The 17,480-nt window shown below is 40.7% G+C and overlaps 1 protein-coding gene across 1 annotated transcript in view; it reads left to right on the top strand.

The window, feature by feature from the left end:
* SYN2 (synapsin II) overlaps nucleotides 1-17,480 on the top strand; it is a 141,884-nt gene that overhangs the window by 114,713 nt on the left and 9,691 nt on the right. The window contains exons 9-10 of the mRNA XM_083429179.1: nucleotides 1,934-2,036; nucleotides 6,732-6,881. Of these exons, the coding sequence (XP_083285305.1) occupies nucleotides 1,934-2,036; nucleotides 6,732-6,881 (253 nt within the window). The remainder of the gene's footprint in view (nucleotides 1-1,933; nucleotides 2,037-6,731; nucleotides 6,882-17,480) is intronic.

The raw sequence follows: 17,480 nt of genomic DNA, 5'->3' as shown, positions 1-17,480 counted from the left end.
GGGGGGGGGAATCTTATTCAGGTCACAATGTTTCAGGACTTCAAGATACTAGATTATCAGCTTTGAAAAAAGAAACCCAAACATTTAGAACAGCTAGTTCATGTTAACAGCTTATAACAGTAGGGGTTCTATGCTCCAAGGCCAAAAACAAGAGTTTTCATGCATGACTTTATTAAAGCAAGCTTTAAAATTTCATATCTGAGCTTGTAAGCTATAACCCAGTCAATTGCAATTGTTGAGATGACAGACATAAGTGAGATGCACATCATATCCTGAAAGGTGGAAAAAGGCAATAAGACATAGCTTCCAGAAAACAGTAAAGTGAGATTATAATTCCACATCTTGAAGGTTTATTATGGGAAATGTTGACCAATTTATTCCTACCCCTTTCAGAGGGCCAAACTAGATGTTACAAAGAAGATGTATGGAATAGTTCCCCAATATATATATATTTAACTGAAATGCAGGAGAAGAGGCTGTTGAATCCCGTTCTCCCCAGCTGTTTCTTCTCTCAACTTCATTCCCGCCGCCTACCAGCTGCTTTCCACCACCACCACCAGGACAATTATAAACTGTAGTTTGGCCCTAGAGTGTGAGAACAAAGAAGAAGTACCCTTTTGCCAAAGTGGCAAAAATTGGAAGTGGCCCCTTTGGTGTATGTTAGAAATTGTATGCTTTGGATCTGCATTAGATTGCATCTGTCACATACCTGACTCCTAAAAACAACAACACTATGCATACATGTTTTTACTGAGCAGCCTTTAGGCTCAAGGCAAGCCTTCCGTTCTTAATATTTGTTTCCATATGTGGCTGTTTTTTCAGGTTTATGCATTGTATATGAAAACTGACTTCAGTAAGATCTTCTGAGTGTTTCTTTGGTTTCATAGGAATAGCCTTTCAAAATAAGGTTCCTTTGTTTGGTTTGGTTTTTCTCCAGATTTACCATTAAAAGAAACAACACTTCTCCTAGATTCAAGAGACTATAGCACTTTACAGCAAGAATGGCTTATAAACAAATAAAGCCAATTATGACGGTCAGCACTTCTACAGATGTTGAATTTGACATGCATCCAAGAAACAACTTCAGAAATGAAGTCATACGAGAAATAAGCCACTCCTTTCATTCCACAAGATTTCATCAATAATAGTTCAGACCATTTTTGCAAATGTCTGTGCCTAACTTTTTTATTTAAAGAGAAACCATTCTACTAGAGCAGATTTCAATTAGTAACAACGATAGATAGCAGGATAACCAGTGTGGTGCTCTGCAGATGTTGTTGAACAACCGTTCCCATAATCCTTGACCATTGGCCATGTTGACTGAGTCTGATGAGAGCAATTGTCCAACAACATCTGGCGGACACTTCTTTGCCTTTAATTCAAAGCACATCGCATTGGTTTGGGTAAGTCTGACTTCCAATCAAGCAGGTTTAGCATCACAGCCAATTTTCAGGCTGCTTACCATGTTACACAGTGGCAAAGGCCTGTTTGACCGCATGTACATGCACCAGGGACCTTCAGTCAGTGCTAATTACGGCTTCATGTGCTGATATGTTAGAAATGACCATGCTTTGCTGTTTGCACATGTTGTACTTTTATGGTTCGGAATATAATGCTTTATGTTACAGTCCCATTAAAAGAAAGCCTGACGCTGAACTGAGGGCATTAGGATAAGTGAAGTTGCCAGGGTGAGAGTAACTCAGAAGCACAAAATATCAGATGTCTCAGATCTGGTTCACTTATGCAACAATCTCCCTTCATGAGCAATTTGATCATCAGAAATATTTGGAGAAGGTTATATAAGAGCTAATGTGGTGATGATTTGTATTAGCACCAAGGCACGGTTACAGTCTAAATTCAAACTAATATAGCTAGAACACTATTGTGACAAGATCATGCTTTTGGCTAAAGTGAGCTTCTTTTCACATTCCAGGTACAAGCTCTGGATTGACAGCTGTTCAGAGATGTTTGGAGGTTTGGACATATGTGCTGTCAAAGCAGTTCATGGCAAGGATGGGAAGGATTATATTTTTGAGGTGTGGTATATGCTTTTCCTCTGCCAACACTTTTGTTGTTGTTGTTGCTGTAAGATATTAAGGAAAACCTCTGCTCCTAAAGATTCCACTTGCCTTTTTTTGCATATTGCAGTAAATGGCACTGCTTGTGGGAAAGCACAACTGTTTCATGATGTGGGTTAAGCTTGCTTCTGAATAGGATCAAAATACTTGCATTGTATTTCCCTAATCCTTCTGCTTTCCATTTAAGTGAACACACCGTACTGCTTTAGTGCAAGATTTATAGGCCACCTTTTCCCAAGAGAAATCTCCCCAAAATACATCTTTATATAAAAAGAGAAAATAAGGATACAGTAATATTCTTCCTCCCCCCCCTTTAAAAAAGTATCCTGCATTATAATTAGATAAAACATACTATTGTATGCTACTGAACAGTCGAATGTCTGTCCCTGATAGTTTGTGGAATAAACAAATGTTCTTTAATTCATGTAAACCACACACCACTTTGGATTACTTAGCAAACAGGAAGATTTCGAAGTTTGGTAAATCCATCTGCCCAAGGATGCAGGCTTTGGCTTGGGTCCAAAGGTTTCTAGTAGAAGCAGAAGGACACTTTACTCACATGAGAAGATTTTCACAGGTCTCCTCCCAATGCTGCACGCCATTCCCAAGGCTCTCCCAACTCTTAGGACCAGTTTTTTCAATGCTGCACTTGGGCTGTAGCAGAAACAAGAGGCCAGCAAAGCCATATTCCATCAGCAGAATGTTGCTAGCTTTTATTTTATTAATGTGATTTACATAAACTTAAGGCTCATCACAGTCAGGGTTCAGGCTTTGTTATGGGTTGGATTGAATGAACCTTGGTCACCCTGATCAAGACCATATTATTATTACCGTACTTCATCTCTCAACAGCTTTTAATGTCATTGACCATGATATCTTCCTTTACCAGCTCTGTGAAATGGGAACCAGGGGCACTGTTCTCCCTCCAGTTCTCTCTCCAGGATTGGTTTCATTGGATAGCATTGGACTATTGTCTCAGAGCCCCTGGGTGTCATGGAGTGGGGTGTCTCAGGATACAATCCTGTCCCTAATGCTATTTAACATCTACATGAAGCCACTGGAAGTGGTTTTGGGAGTTTTTAGTGAGGTATCATCAGCAAACTTAGTTTGCTGATGATACCCAGCTTTATTTCTCTATAATGCATGAATTAAGAGAAGCTGTGCAAGCCTCTCCTACGCCTAGACTTGGTGGTGGGCTGGATAAGGGCCAGTATCCTGACTCACTCCTGACTTTGGTTGGTGGGTTCCTTAATCTGCACAATTGGTCAACGACCTACTTTGCATGGGGTTGTTCATTCCCATAAACAGTAGGCTCCATCTTAAAATCACTTTTTCTCTGCAACAACATTGTTGAGTAGGTTTTTAAATTTCACCATGAAAACTCAGGTTAAGAAAGAGACCAGTGTAGATAAGGGATAAGGAATCTGCAGTGCTCTAGATGTTACTGGACACCAGTTCCCATCATCTCAAACCAGCATGGAAATTGGACATGGATGGTGGCAGTTGAGACCCAGCAATAATAATAATATAATAATAATAATTTATTATTTATACCCCGCCCATCTGGCTGAGTTTCCCCAGCCACTCTAGGCGGCTCCCAATCAAGTGTTAAAAACAATATAGCGTTAAATATTAAAAACCTCCCTGAACAGGGCTGCCTTCAGATGTCTTTTAAATATAGGATAGCTGCTTATTTCCTTCACATCTGAAGGGAGGGTGTTCCACAGGGTGGGCACCACTACACTCTCTGTCTGGTTCCCTGTAACCTCACTTCTTGCAATGAAGGAACCGCCAGAAGGCCCTCGGCACTGGATCTTAGTGTCCGGGCTGAATGATGGGGTGGAGACGCTCCTTCAGGTATACAGGACCGAGGCCGTTTAGGGCTTTAAAGGTCAACACCAACTCTTTGAATTGTGCTCGGAAACGTACTGGGAGCCAGTGCAGATCTCTCAGAACCGATGTTATGTGGTCCCGGCGGCCACTCCCAAATTCTAGAGAGCCGCAGATTCACCTCAGTCTGATTTATATATATTGCCACTTCTGGTCTGTTTTCTGTAATAACCATGCACAATTGTTTTCTCTAGCTCATAAGTGCCATTTGAATTGTTTGCTGTAGGGGGATTCAGCATGTTTTCCATTTGCAGGCCAACAGCATGTGCTGTTGTCCCCTTCATTTCTTTTTCTGGTTCTGGTCTCCTAATCTTATGACATGTTACTTAACCCTTTCTGTCTGCCCAGATTTATTTATTTTTTTGTACTTTTAAAGTGCATTTCTTTATTTGTCTACCTAAAAGTGAGCTCAATGAGGTTCAGTCATACTTTCTTCCAAGTAGACTTACCCTCAAGTATTTGTGTACAAGATTACAGCTTCAGGCTTATTATTATTATTTTGCAAATTATCTTTTACACAAGTCTCAAGGCAACTTACAAGCATGCAATAAAAACTACCTTAAGTAGATTTAAAAGCAGTACAAAAACAACTTAATATGGTTTCAAAAACAACACAAATTAGCAGCTAAGACTATTTCTTTAAAAGAAAACACACACCAACATTTTAGGTTGATATTTTGTTATATATCTTTTTTTGGGGGGGAGTGTTGTGTAACATATTACTACACTAGACCAAGATGATTCCATCCAATTGTCCAGTGGCCATAATCTCTTGCCAAATTAGGTTCACCTAAACCCATGCTTAACTCTCCCTTGTATTATGATTTATGGCTCTTTTAAAAAGTGATAGAAAAATAATAATCTGAATCTATTCTAATAATTTCATAAAGGTAGGTATGCGGGGCCCCAAGCTATAAAGATAAAAACAAACCAGTTCAAGTGTCATTCTTTCAGATGAACTTTAATAATAAACTTCTAATGAAAACTACAACAAAAATAAACTTTTTCTTCCGGGGAATGTTTTATAGAAACCTTGAAGCTGCAATTATATCCAAATGAGGTATAGAAGATAATACTTGACTGTTCAAATGATAATTTTAGAAACCATTAAACTTGCTAGCAGACTAGTTACATAATCCTAGCTGTATTGTTTGGCATCAAAGCTTTTGTTGGCATGGATAACTCGAGTAGTTGTGGGGCAGCAATAGCAAAAATAATAATGATGATCAGAACAGCTGATACCTCTTGTCCATTTGTTCACCATTAAAAAAATCAATTATAAACACAAGTAAGTAATTCATTTTGTTATTAGGGATTTATTAAGTTGGAGGAATTATTTTCTTACTATCTTCAGAAGGAGATGTGGAAATTTTAGCCTGTAAAAGCCAGGCAGGATCATTATAGATAATTGCTGGTCTGCTGAAATTTATAACAGTGTCTTGATCTTTTCTTTAAATACATAGGGTAGTTCTGCTGTGGTCAGAAGAATAGTGGGATGGTGGAGAAATGTCATAATTCTGAACTTGAGCTCTAAACCACACACTTCTGTACATACTCCTTTACATAACACTATTGTTCATCCACTGTGCTGTAACTGTTCCTGGGACATTGTGCTTGATGCACACCAAGCTGGACTGTAACAGCCTGGGCCAGTTACTGAGGAGATCTGGAACTGTTCTTCTGATCCAGTTTCTCTATGACATCTTCAACCCCCAGTGCCATAGGTCTTGAAACCAATACATATTCCAGTAAGCATTCCGTGTCCACTCCCCTACCCAGTAAGGTAAAGGTAAAGGTACCCCTGCCCGTACGGGCCAGTCTTGCCAGACTCTAGGGTTGTGCGCCCATCTCACTCAAAGAGGCCGGGGGCCAGCGCTGTCCGAAGACACTTCCGGGTCACGTGGCCAGCGTGACATTGCTGCTCTGGCGAGCCAGAGCCGCACGTGGAAACGCCGTTTACCTTCCCGCTAGTAAGCGGTCCCTATTTATCTACTTGCACCCGGGAGTGCTTTCAAACTGCTAGGTTGGCAGGCGCTGGGACCGAACAGCGGGAGCGCACCCCGCCGCGGGGATTCGAACCGCCGACCTTTCGATCGGCAAGCCCTAGGCACTGAGGCTTTAACCCACAGCGCCACCCGCTTCCCCACCTACCCAGTACTTTCGCTTTATTAAATAAATAATGTTCCCTTTGGCTGGGGAGCAGAAGTTGTGAGCATGTGGCTGCTTCTAATGCCCCACATAGCCACACATAAAAAGAGCAGGTGCTGTTGCTGGAGATTTCTCAGTGTTCAGTGTGTCCACATAGTGAAGGACAGACTTACATTGTCTGATGCCACATCATATCACAACCATACCACATCAAGGAGCCATGCCGCATATTCTCCCAAAGACCAGTTGAAATCACCCATCCAGTTTTTCTTGCAAGATACTTTTTAAAATTATACTTTGGCTTAGTTTCCTTCCCACGTTACAAAAGAAAAATTGAGTGACTTCCACAATTCTTCTCACCTTTCCTGATGAACAAAACTGAGATTTGGACATAGAGAATTTTAAAATTTTATAATAATAATAATAATAATAATACCCTGCCCATCTGGCTGGGTTTCCCCAGCCACTCTGGGTGGCTCACAGCATATATCGAAATACTCGATTTATTTACAGTCATCCACAGCACAATATGGATAACAATAATGGTCTGTAACACAGCATAAACAAATTACTAAAATGATATTTCACTGCCTAATCAGCTTTTGTTTCTTCTAGGTTATGGATTGTGCAATGCCTTTGATTGGTGAGCATCAGGTTGAAGACAAACAGCTTATTACTGAGCTGGTTGTAAGCAGAATGAACCAAATGTTGTCTAAAACACCTGTACCATCTCCTCAGAAACCAACTGCCACTCAGCAGCCACAAGTAAGGATGCAGACACTCTTCATAAACACATGCAGGATTTCAGTAGATAAATGTCATGAGGATTCAGGACCTGTTGAGCTGTTGTTATTAGAAGGGAGTGGATAGTAAAAATGGAGTGTGATTTTTGTGCTTCCTTAGAACAGAATTTCAAGCATCATATATTTAAAATATCCAAGCAAGAGCTCATCAATAAAGTTGCGACATTACTTTGGGCATATAAATGGCATTAAAGGTTTCTAAATATGTTACAGTGGGATAAGCTGAATCAACAGTCTTGACTCCAGTTTGCTCCAATGTGCTTTGTTTTCACTCAGTTCTTTAAGTAATCATCAAGGCTGGTACAAAGGGCTCTGTGCATCCATGGTTTTGTGGCCATGCTGGTTTAAAATGTTTATATGCTGTCTTTCCCAAGCTCAAGGCTGTCAAAATGCTATGAAATACTATAAAACTGTAAATAAAGATATAACAACAATGTAACTTAGCAACTAAAAATATTCTCAAGACAACTATGCAATCAAATCAGCCTCCAGAAGCCACTCAAGTAGTTTGCAACCTTTATGGAAAGCAATAGGCTCAGTCATTCTAGAGCCAAAGGAAACTTCAGTAAAAAGTAAAAGCAGCGGAGTCTGATCAGATGAGTTTATAACCAGCATAAGTATTCATAGTTGGTGGTCATTTACTCCGAGGTCAAAAGAGAAAGAAAAAGCTCCTAGTTGTCCACAGTTTCTTTTTTGCACCTCTAACATGCTCCAACTGAGATCTGTTCTTAGATTGTGGAAGTCAATCTAGTATGCTAATAGCTAAATATTTTCACTTGGGAAAAAGCCCAATAGATGAGTTTTGTTTCCTGCTAAGATTTTAAGGGCCTTTCCTCATGTTACGCTTGTAATGTGAAAACTACAGGAAGAATTTCAGTATAGAAAGTGATTCGCTGCATGGATTGCCCCTGTCGTCTAGAAAGTTCCCATGCCATTGTTAGCCATTCCATGGTTGCCCACTGGTATAGAAACTCTACATGAAGGAAGTGTTCCATATAGCTAGTCTTCTGTGGCCACCATGCAGAGGCTGTTTCCTGTGGCCTCCATATTTTGTAAATGTGTCATGGAGACTGGACCTGACAGAACCTCCCATCAGGTTTAGTTTACTACTGAACCAAAAGAAAGAAAAAGGTTAGTTACTGACTTTGGTTTGATGTTCTTGCTGTTGTCCATCTGAATCTATCTGTTTTGCATGCATTTCATTTCAGCAAGCACATCTAATATGAAGGGACTCGATTAACTCTTGCTCCTGGTTTGTGATTCAGAACTTCAGTTGAGGCGATGAGCAATAGTCTGTGTTTTTGTGTCTTATTTTGCTTTGATTTCAGCCATTGACTGTTTTGGGGTATCACAGAAACATCTGGGATCACAGTTTATTGATTCCTAAGCCTAGCTTAGGTTGAGCCAGAAAATGTAGAGCTATCATCTTGCCACATCATTGCTGTGACGTTTCAGAATATGCAAGCAACTGATGACCACATACCATCCATCCATCCATCCATCCCCTTTTCATTACTTCCTCATGTTAGTCATCACCTCTCATGGTGATCAAGTCTGAAGGATGGGGATAAATTTGAAAGAGAATTAACTCCTGGAAGATACCACGCTAGTGCAGAGTGATTCAACTGTAGACCATAGTTCTGTGAATATAAGTGTCTGTGCCACTTTTCGGGTGGGGGGGAAGCTTCAAAGAAGCAATGGAAAAATAAATTGTGCTTATGGTAGTTGCTAAATGGCAGTAATTGGACTGAAGTGATATGATGCAGGTTTCAAAGATAAACAAGCAAGCAAAAAAGCTATTTATATTCTCAAAAGGGGCCCACAGCAGTTAAACAATTGAAAAACTAAGTTTGTGGTGCACCTCAAATCAGCTTGTTCTTGGAGGATGGTGACTAATTTTTGTTTTAAATTTTGTCATGTTCTCCGAGTAAAAAATAATGCAATTCCACAGAACCAAGTGGTAATGCTTCTATTTTGTACTGTACCACTTGAAAGGCAACACAAAATTATTTCAGTCTCATCTAACCACATACAGTGACTAAACTTCATTGTAAAGTGGTTTTAAAAGAATAGCCACATAAACCAAAATAGAGAAATTACTTTCTTCTATAAAAACATTTTTCACATTTAGATCAAACTATGCTATCCTATGTAAATAGTTACTTGTTGCTGCTGTTGAAGATGAGATCATTTTCCAGAAAAGATCAGCAGACAAAAAGATCAGCACATTTATATTTCCTCTGCAGGTAGAAAATGAGGATGGGTGGGAATTAAAACTATTTTTAATTCTTAAGGAGGCAAATTCCTGCCCTGTTGTGCAATGCTGATATTCATCTACAGAATTTCATTTTCTGATTTTCAGTACACGAAAGTGAATGGAGGTCAACAGCAGATTCTGAATTTCTCTAAAGGGCTCTAAAATTATATAGATACTTTTACATGATTGTGAGGGTTAACTATTCGTTTCTTAAGAGCATAATATAAGCTAATAGATTTTGGTGCATTCTTTTAGTACTTTATGATGCAACTGAGGATACAGGAGCCCTTAAACATACTATAATACATCAGTCTGTCACTACTGGCACACTGGGTCACTGCATCTGGCTGTTAACCAGAAGGTTGCTGGTTCAAGCCCACCAGGAATGGTTGCAGGCAGGATTTCCTGCATTCCTGGGGGTTGGACTAGATGATCACCAGCGCCCCTTCCAACTCTGCATTTCTATGATTCTACAGTCATACTCTTTAGTACTTGAATCATGAATTCTGTTTTGTGGGATTTCAAGTTACACAATCTGAAAGCCAAAGTCCACAGGGGCTCAAGTTCTCATTCAAAAGCATCTCTTTTATTTTTAACCTGTGTATCTATGTAGCTCTTTCATTGTATCAATCAGCTCTCAGCACTAACAAGAACACAGTTTAGCGGCAATCTCTGTTGCCTCCAATCCTGTAGCTTCCTGAAATCCTAGTCATCAACTGCGGTTCAGGCAGGTGGCGTATCAGCCCCATCACCATTCTGAGAAGAAAACCTGTCCTCTTGTACTGGTAGGAGAAGCCTCCAGGCTAAAAGCTATTCTGAGTCTCATTTCTGAAAACACCCTTTGTTCTAAGAACCTTCAGATTTTAGCGCCATCTCGTGGAAATCCTGTTTTGAAGAGGCCTTACATTCTGTTTTTAGGGGCAAGTTTTAGCAAATTGAACTAGTTTATTGAGGGCTATCGAATACATTTCCAAATTGAATGAATCAGAAAGAAATTTTTGTTTCTGCTTATTCTGCTAGCTTTGATGGAGTGCTTATGGGCCATTATCCAGTGTCTATGGTGTGGTTAAACTGATCTAAGCTGAATCAATGAAATCATAAACAATGACTGATTAATAATAATAATAATAATAATAATAATAATTTATTATTCAAACTGAGCTGTTTGTGTCAGTCTGGGATCCTGACCTTAAACATTTGCATAAGCCAACCTATGCACTGGGTTTTATTAACTGTGCTTAGAATTTATTAGAAAACAGATCATGTCCTAAATTTCTACAGAACAATTTTGCTCTTGTATTTGTCATTTGTCTGAGCTCCTCTGCTAAGGTCTCAGAGCCTGTCATTAGGATGCTGGAACTAGAACAAGAAATAATAATGCCTCCATGCAAGCAGGAAGCCTCTCTGTTTGTTTGTTTTTTGTGCTGTTTCAAGCCTAGCAGTGAGATTTCCCCCTGACCAAACACCTGCATCTGAGAGTTTTGTAGTCCAAGGATCAATGCTCTTCCATGGGATCCCAAAGGAGTCACAGCGGCTGAACCAAAAGTTCCCTTCCCATTTTCATAGTGAGGAAAGGGATAGTGACAGCTGCATTGAAAATATTGCAAAAGGTTTGCAATAAGAGACAGAGCTAACCACATTAGTAGAAATTGTGTGTTCCAGAGATTGCCAATTACTTCCAATCTGGGTTTTATTTTTCCTGGCTCCTCCATACTTCCACATCAGAATAGGTTTGTAAAGTGCCACTTTATACATGCCAGGTGCCCTTTGCATAGTGTTGGGGAAATATGTGCAAAGGTGATGTCTTCTATTTCCAGTGTAGGAGGTACTGCGTTGTTTTAGCCTAGGGCCACCTGCTTGTGGAGAGTGAATGACGACAGTCTCAAAACAACTAGATTGAGGGAATCCAGCACACACACACACACACACACACACACACACACACACACTGCAGGTGCTGACAGTAGGATGCAGGAGATTTACAGACATGGTTATTGCAAGCACACCTGCTGACTCAGTGCACCAGCAGATGGAGCTGTTGTTACATGACAGCAAGATATATAGCTTAGTTCTTGGGGGCCTGTTTTTTCATTTTGCTTGTTTGCAGCTGAACTTTATGAATAATGAAAAGCACTTCTCAAGAACTAGGAGATCTGTTTCTTCACTGTTTAAAAGAAACCATATAACAATACTCTTGTAAATGAACATTTATCCTCTGCAACATGCATGCAGACCATGAGACCCTTTTAAAGACATGATCTCTGTAGTATAACCTCTATGTTGCCAATACCAAAAACATCCCAAAGAAAGGCACAGGAAAATTCTAACGGGGCTGTTCTGCTTCGAAAAGAACTGCTGAGCAGAAAGATAGAAGACCGAAAGATGCTAATAATAACCAATGATTTCCCATTACACATAATACTGGTATCATATGCAGTGGTACCTTGGTTCCCAAACGGTTTGTGAACGTTTTTCTGAAGCTGAACATCTGATGTGGCTTCCGCTTGAGTGCAGGAAGCTCCTGCAGCCAATTGGAAGCCGCGCCTTGGTTTTTGAATGATTTCGGGAGGCGAACGGACTCCCGGAATGGATTATGTTTGAGAACCAAGGTGCCACTGTACACATGATACTAGTATTCAGGTGGCTGGGTGCTCACTGGAGCAAGATGGTTTGAGCATTTAATGCCAATTCTGGCCCAGCTGCACAGGCTGCCAGTTAGTTTCTAAGCGCAATTCAAAATGCTAGTTTTGACCTATAAAGCCTTAAACAGCTCAGGACCGCAGTACCTCAAGGACTGCCTTTCCCCATATGAATGGACCCTGGCCCTGCAATCATTCTTCATGTGCCTCGTCTTCAGGAGGGCAGTAAAATGACAAAGGGTCTTTTCTGTGGTGGCTCCCCGCTTGTGGAGTGCTCTCCCCAGGGAGGCCTGCTTGGCGCCTTCATTACATATCTTCTAAGTGCCAGACGAAAACATTCCTCTTTCCCAGACTTTTGGCTAATTAAACAACCTCTGGCCTTTTAAAATGTGGCATTGTTGTTGTTTCTGTTTGTTACTATGGTGTGTATTTTGGTGTTTTTATTATTGTAAACTGTCCTGTGATCCTCGGATGAAGGATGGTATAGAAATTTAATAAATAGATAAATAGCATACAGGTGAACAAATTTTAAAAAATTACCGTATTTTTTGCACCATAACACTCGCTTTTTTCCTCCTAGAAAGTAAGGGGAAATGTCTGTGCGTGTTATGGAGGGAATGCCTACGGGTGGCATGCCTACGGATTTTCCTTCTCTAAAAACTATGTGCGTGTTATGGTCGGGTGCGTGTTATAGAGCGAAAAATACGGTATCCAAAAAATTGCATGCACACTTCACACGAAAGCTTATACCAAGAACAAACTTAGTTGGTCTCTAAGTTGATACTGGACAATTATTTTATATATTTCGACTGCGTCAGACCAACACAACTACCTACCTGAATACAGATGAACAGTCAGTTGTTCGGAAAAGAAGCAATGCATCTTAATGGTATTGAGAGATATCAATTAGACAGGCTGTTTGGCAATTTCCTTGGAATGTTGAAAGCTAAGAATGGAAGAGAAGGCATGAAATAGTCCCATTTGCTGTTTAAGCCTTATGATCCTTAAGCCTCAGGAACGTAAGAGTGGATGCCATGCTAACTGAAGCACAATCCTAGGTTCAGCAAGAAGGCTGAAGATTGTTGGCATTGCCTTCTTTCCCGAGCAAACCTTGTTGTTTCTTCTTTCTAGTATTTATGGTTCAGGCAGCTTCTTGCACTGGCCTCTGTGACTCCCATGCAGAATGGGATTCTGCTTATTCTGTGGACTCTTCCTACTTCGGCACCTGCATAGGTACCTTAAACTAAACCCTTTGAACAGTGCCTTAGCACTCTTAACAGCATGGGCTATTAGGCAAACCTCACAGCAGAGAATATGGCCAGCTTCAGTTGCTGTAATTATTTGAAAGTGCTTGGCTTCACACAAAGTATTGCAGCTATTGATATTCAAGGGCTAGGTTGGGCAGACTTTCTGCAAATGTCAAGCGTACGTACAGAATGCATAATTAAGAAGCTGATGGCATTTAAATGTAATGATGAACAACTTCACTCAGGTCAGATCAGGGAGCCAAATTTTTTTAAGGATTATCTTGCTCATGTTAGCCTGGGCATGCAAACACTGCATTTAGAATATATTTTGTCTTGTCTCTTCTTCATAATGTGCTGAACAAGCATACATTTCAGAAGGCATAATATAGAACCTGCATTGCCCCTGTTACGCATGTTCCCTTTTAGGGCATACAGGACTCCTGTTGATTCTCAGCTAAGTGCTGGATCTCTTGAGATTTTTTTATCCACCAGGCGTTTTTTAGTTCTCTGGTTCCTCTTTGAACCTCAGCCTTAGCATTGGCATAGGTTTTTTTCTTAGTGGCACAGTTTCTATCTCTTTACCAGTTCTGAAAGGCCTTCCTTTTCTTGTCAATCGTGCGTTCAATCTCACTGTCATTCTCATCAAACCAGTCCTGGTGTTTCTTGGTTTGGTATCCAATAGTTTGTTCACAGGCTGCAATAATGGAGTTTTTTAGCTTAGTCCAGGGTTCCTTGATATTATCAGGGAATTCTGAACGCAGATGATCCTTAAGAGTCATTTGAAAGCAATCCCGCTTAATGGGATCTTGAAGGGCTTGAGTCTTCATTTTGCACCTTGGGTTTCCTTCCTTGGAGCCTGTGTTGAGGTATAATCTTGATAGCCATCTGGAGTGTATTAGTCGGTGATCTGTCCAGCACTCGTCGGCACTTGTTATAGTACCACACTTCTAAAAGATAAAGAAGCTATTGCACTGCGCTGGAAAGAACATTACCAACATCTCCTTAGCCGCAACTCCTCCGTAGCTGCTGAGGCCCTCTCACAAATTCCGCAAAAACAAGTTAGAGATTAGCTTGCAGTATCTCCAAATCTGGGAGAGTTATATACAGCTATTAACCAAATGAAAAACAACAAAGCCAGAGGACCTGATGGGATACCTGCCCAAGTCTTCAAAGTGCGTGGAATATAACTTACACAACAACTTCACAAGCTCATCGAAAAAATCTGGGAGAGAGAAGAGATCCCAGCAGACTTTAGGGCTGCCAAAATTATCAATCTCTTTTAAAAAGGTGATAGAACTGATTGCATGAACTATCGAGGCATCTCTCTAATAGCTGCGGCTGGCAAAATTCTTGCAAGGATGTTAGCAAACCGTCTCAATATCTGAGGTGACCCTTCCTGAATCCCAAAATGGTTTTTGGCCCTCTAGGGGGACAGTGGACATGATTTTCACTGCTCGACAGCTTCAAGAAAAATGCAGAGAACAAAACCAACCCCTGTATATGGCATTTATTGACCCAGCTAAGGCTTTCAACACTGTAAATTGTAATGCCCTGTGGACTGTCCTTCTGGAAAAAAACTGTCCAGACAAATTTGTGAACATCGTTCAGCTCCTCCATGATAATATGACAGCAACAATCGCCGCTAACAATGGCTCTCAAAGTGAACTATTCACAATGGGATAAGGTGTTAAACACGGTTGTGTTATTACCCCAACTCTATTCATTATTTTCATTGCCATGATCCTACACTTTGTCAAAGGGAAACTCCCCACTCGAGTAGAAATCATATATCGAACAGATGGAAAGCTCTTCAGTCTGAGCAGACTGAAAGCAAAGAGTAAGGTTACCCTAACTTCCGTCATAGAGCTTCAGTATGCTGATGACAACGTACTGTGCGCACACTCAGAGGATGACCTCCAAACCATCCTAAATATCTTTGCAGAAGCTTACGAAAAGCTTGGCCTGTCGCTCAACATCCAAAAAACCAAAGTGCTGCACCAACAAGTACAAAATAAACCCTCAGCAGTGGCACAAGTCCAACTCAATGGAGTAACGTTGGAAAATGTCGATCACTTCTCCTACCTGGGCAGGAGGGAGAACCACAAGGGCCAACATTGATGCCGAAATCCAGCATCACCTGAGCTCTGTGAGTGTGGCTTTCTCCCAATTGAAGTGCAGAGTGTTTGAGGACCAGGACATTTGCAGGGAAACTAAAATGCTTGTTTACAAAGCTGTTGTACTACCAACCTTACTATATGCTTGTGAAACATGGGCCACTTATAAACACCATCTCCAACTCCTGAAAGAGTCTATCAATGTTGTCTCTGAAAATTTTTACACATCACTTGGGAAGACAGGCAAACTAATACCAGTGTATTTGAAGAAGCAAAGATCACCAGTGCTGAAGCAATTATTCTTCAGCATCAACTTCGTTGGACTGGTCATGTTGTGCAAATGTCTCATTATCGTATTCCAAAGCAACTACTCTATTCCAAACTTAAAAATGGAAAGTGTAATGCTGGTGGTCAACAAAAGAGGTTTAAAGACTGTCTCAAGGCAAATCTTTAAAAATGTAGTATAAACACCAACAATTGGGAAACACTGGCCTGTGAGCGCTCCAATTGGAGAACAGCCTTTACCAAAGGTATCATGGGCTTTGAAGACACCCAAACTCAGGACGCAAGGGAGAAACATGCTAAGAGGAAGGCATGCTTGGCAAATCCACACCGTGATCAACTCCCGCCCGGGAACCAATGTCCCCACTGTGGAAGGACGTGTGGATCCAGAATTGGCCTCTACGGTCACTTACGGACTCATTCTGAAAACTGTGTTTATGGAAGACACTCTTACTCAGCTACTAGTGATCACCAAAGAAGAAGACTTTCATTTGTAAAACAAGCATGCTATTTTCAGCACGAGAATTTTTTTGAGTTGCATGAATTTCCATGACGATGACATCCATCTAATTGATCATCATGAATCAGAACCAATGGGTTCCCACTATCCCTCAGGCATGGCAGGCACTTGGCTGCAGAACCATTAACTTGGAAGCCTTTTGGCCACTGCTGATGCAACCTAACTGACTGGCTGCAAAGCACATGTGTTTCTTTTGGTTTGGCCTTCATCAGCAAGTGTGCTGTGTCTGTGTGATTGGCCTAAGATGTCTGCAACTTCTGATGGCTATTTGATAAATAAGGGCTCTATGCCTGATACAAGCAGGGAACTGGAGTTACTAATTAGCGGGCAGCAAGTGCATCCGTAGGAAAGTGTGCAAGGGCTATTAAGGTTTCAAAATGCTTAAACAAAGCATGTATTTGAGGAAATCCAGTGACCAGGAAGTATGAGCTCGCATGCTGGGAAGCCTAATTTAAGGCAAAGGCATTTCCTTTTAGGTGGACTATATTAAACTTCGATTGTAAATCTGTTGGTTTGGTAAATATTTTAAACTTGAGATATTAATTACAGTTGGGAATGTTTGAGAAATTTAAACAGCCCCTTCATTTTCCCTTTCTGGCAACTTCAAATGCCTCAATATCATTTTCTTCAGCTCCACGGAAACATTGTGTTCAGGAAGTCTACCCACATAAGTGGACATCGTCTGGCAGAGGAGATTGTGACAAACCCTGAACCAGAATAGGTTTAAGTCCCTGTGTGCAGCAGCCAAAAATCGTTAATCTAGGCTGCATCAACAGAAGTATAGTGTGCCAATCAAGGGAAGTAATAGTACCACACCTGGAATCTGTGTCCAGTTCTGGGCCCCACAGTTTAAGAATGATATTGACAAACTGGAACATGTTCAGAGGAGGGCAACCAAGATTATCAAGAATCTGGAAACCTTAGGAGGAACGGTTGAAGGAGCTGGGTCTGTTTATCCTGGAAAAGAGGAAACTGGGAGGAGATATGATAGCTATCTTCAAATATCTAAAGGGCTGTCACATGGAAGAAGGAGCAATCTTGTTTTCTCCTGCTCTGAAGGGCAAGACCTGATGGTTTTGATTCCTCATTTAGCATCGTTGTCTAGTTTGACAAAGTTCATTTAGGAATTACTCAGGGTTGCACAACTTGTGTTCCACCAAAACAAATTTAGTTTAGCAGGTAGGCCAGCCACAAAAATTGGGGAGATTTTTGAGCCATTAGTAGGCTATCATACATTGTAGGGGGGCCATGTTCAGCTTGATGGCAGCTAAAACAATAATTTCACATATCTTAAGGTGTTCATGAACATGAACCGAGGCTTCAGAGTTAAATGCTTTTTGGCCTGGCTAATCATTCTGAATGTAATGTCTATCATAAAAGACACACCATGAAATGTTCTTTAAAATACAGCAAAGAAGTAATTAGGCAGTATTCCTTTCAAGGTGTGTATAATCTAAATTTATTTTTGTTTTAAATTTTGCAAGTTAATTTAATTCTCCACA

The sequence above is a fragment of the Podarcis tiliguerta genome (assembly GCF_965153285.1).
Source record: "Podarcis tiliguerta genome assembly, chromosome: 2".
Taxonomy (NCBI): domain Eukaryota; kingdom Metazoa; phylum Chordata; class Lepidosauria; order Squamata; family Lacertidae; genus Podarcis; species Podarcis tiliguerta.
The sequence above is the reverse complement of the archived record's forward strand: the minus strand, read 5'-3'. Positions and strand labels throughout refer to the sequence as shown.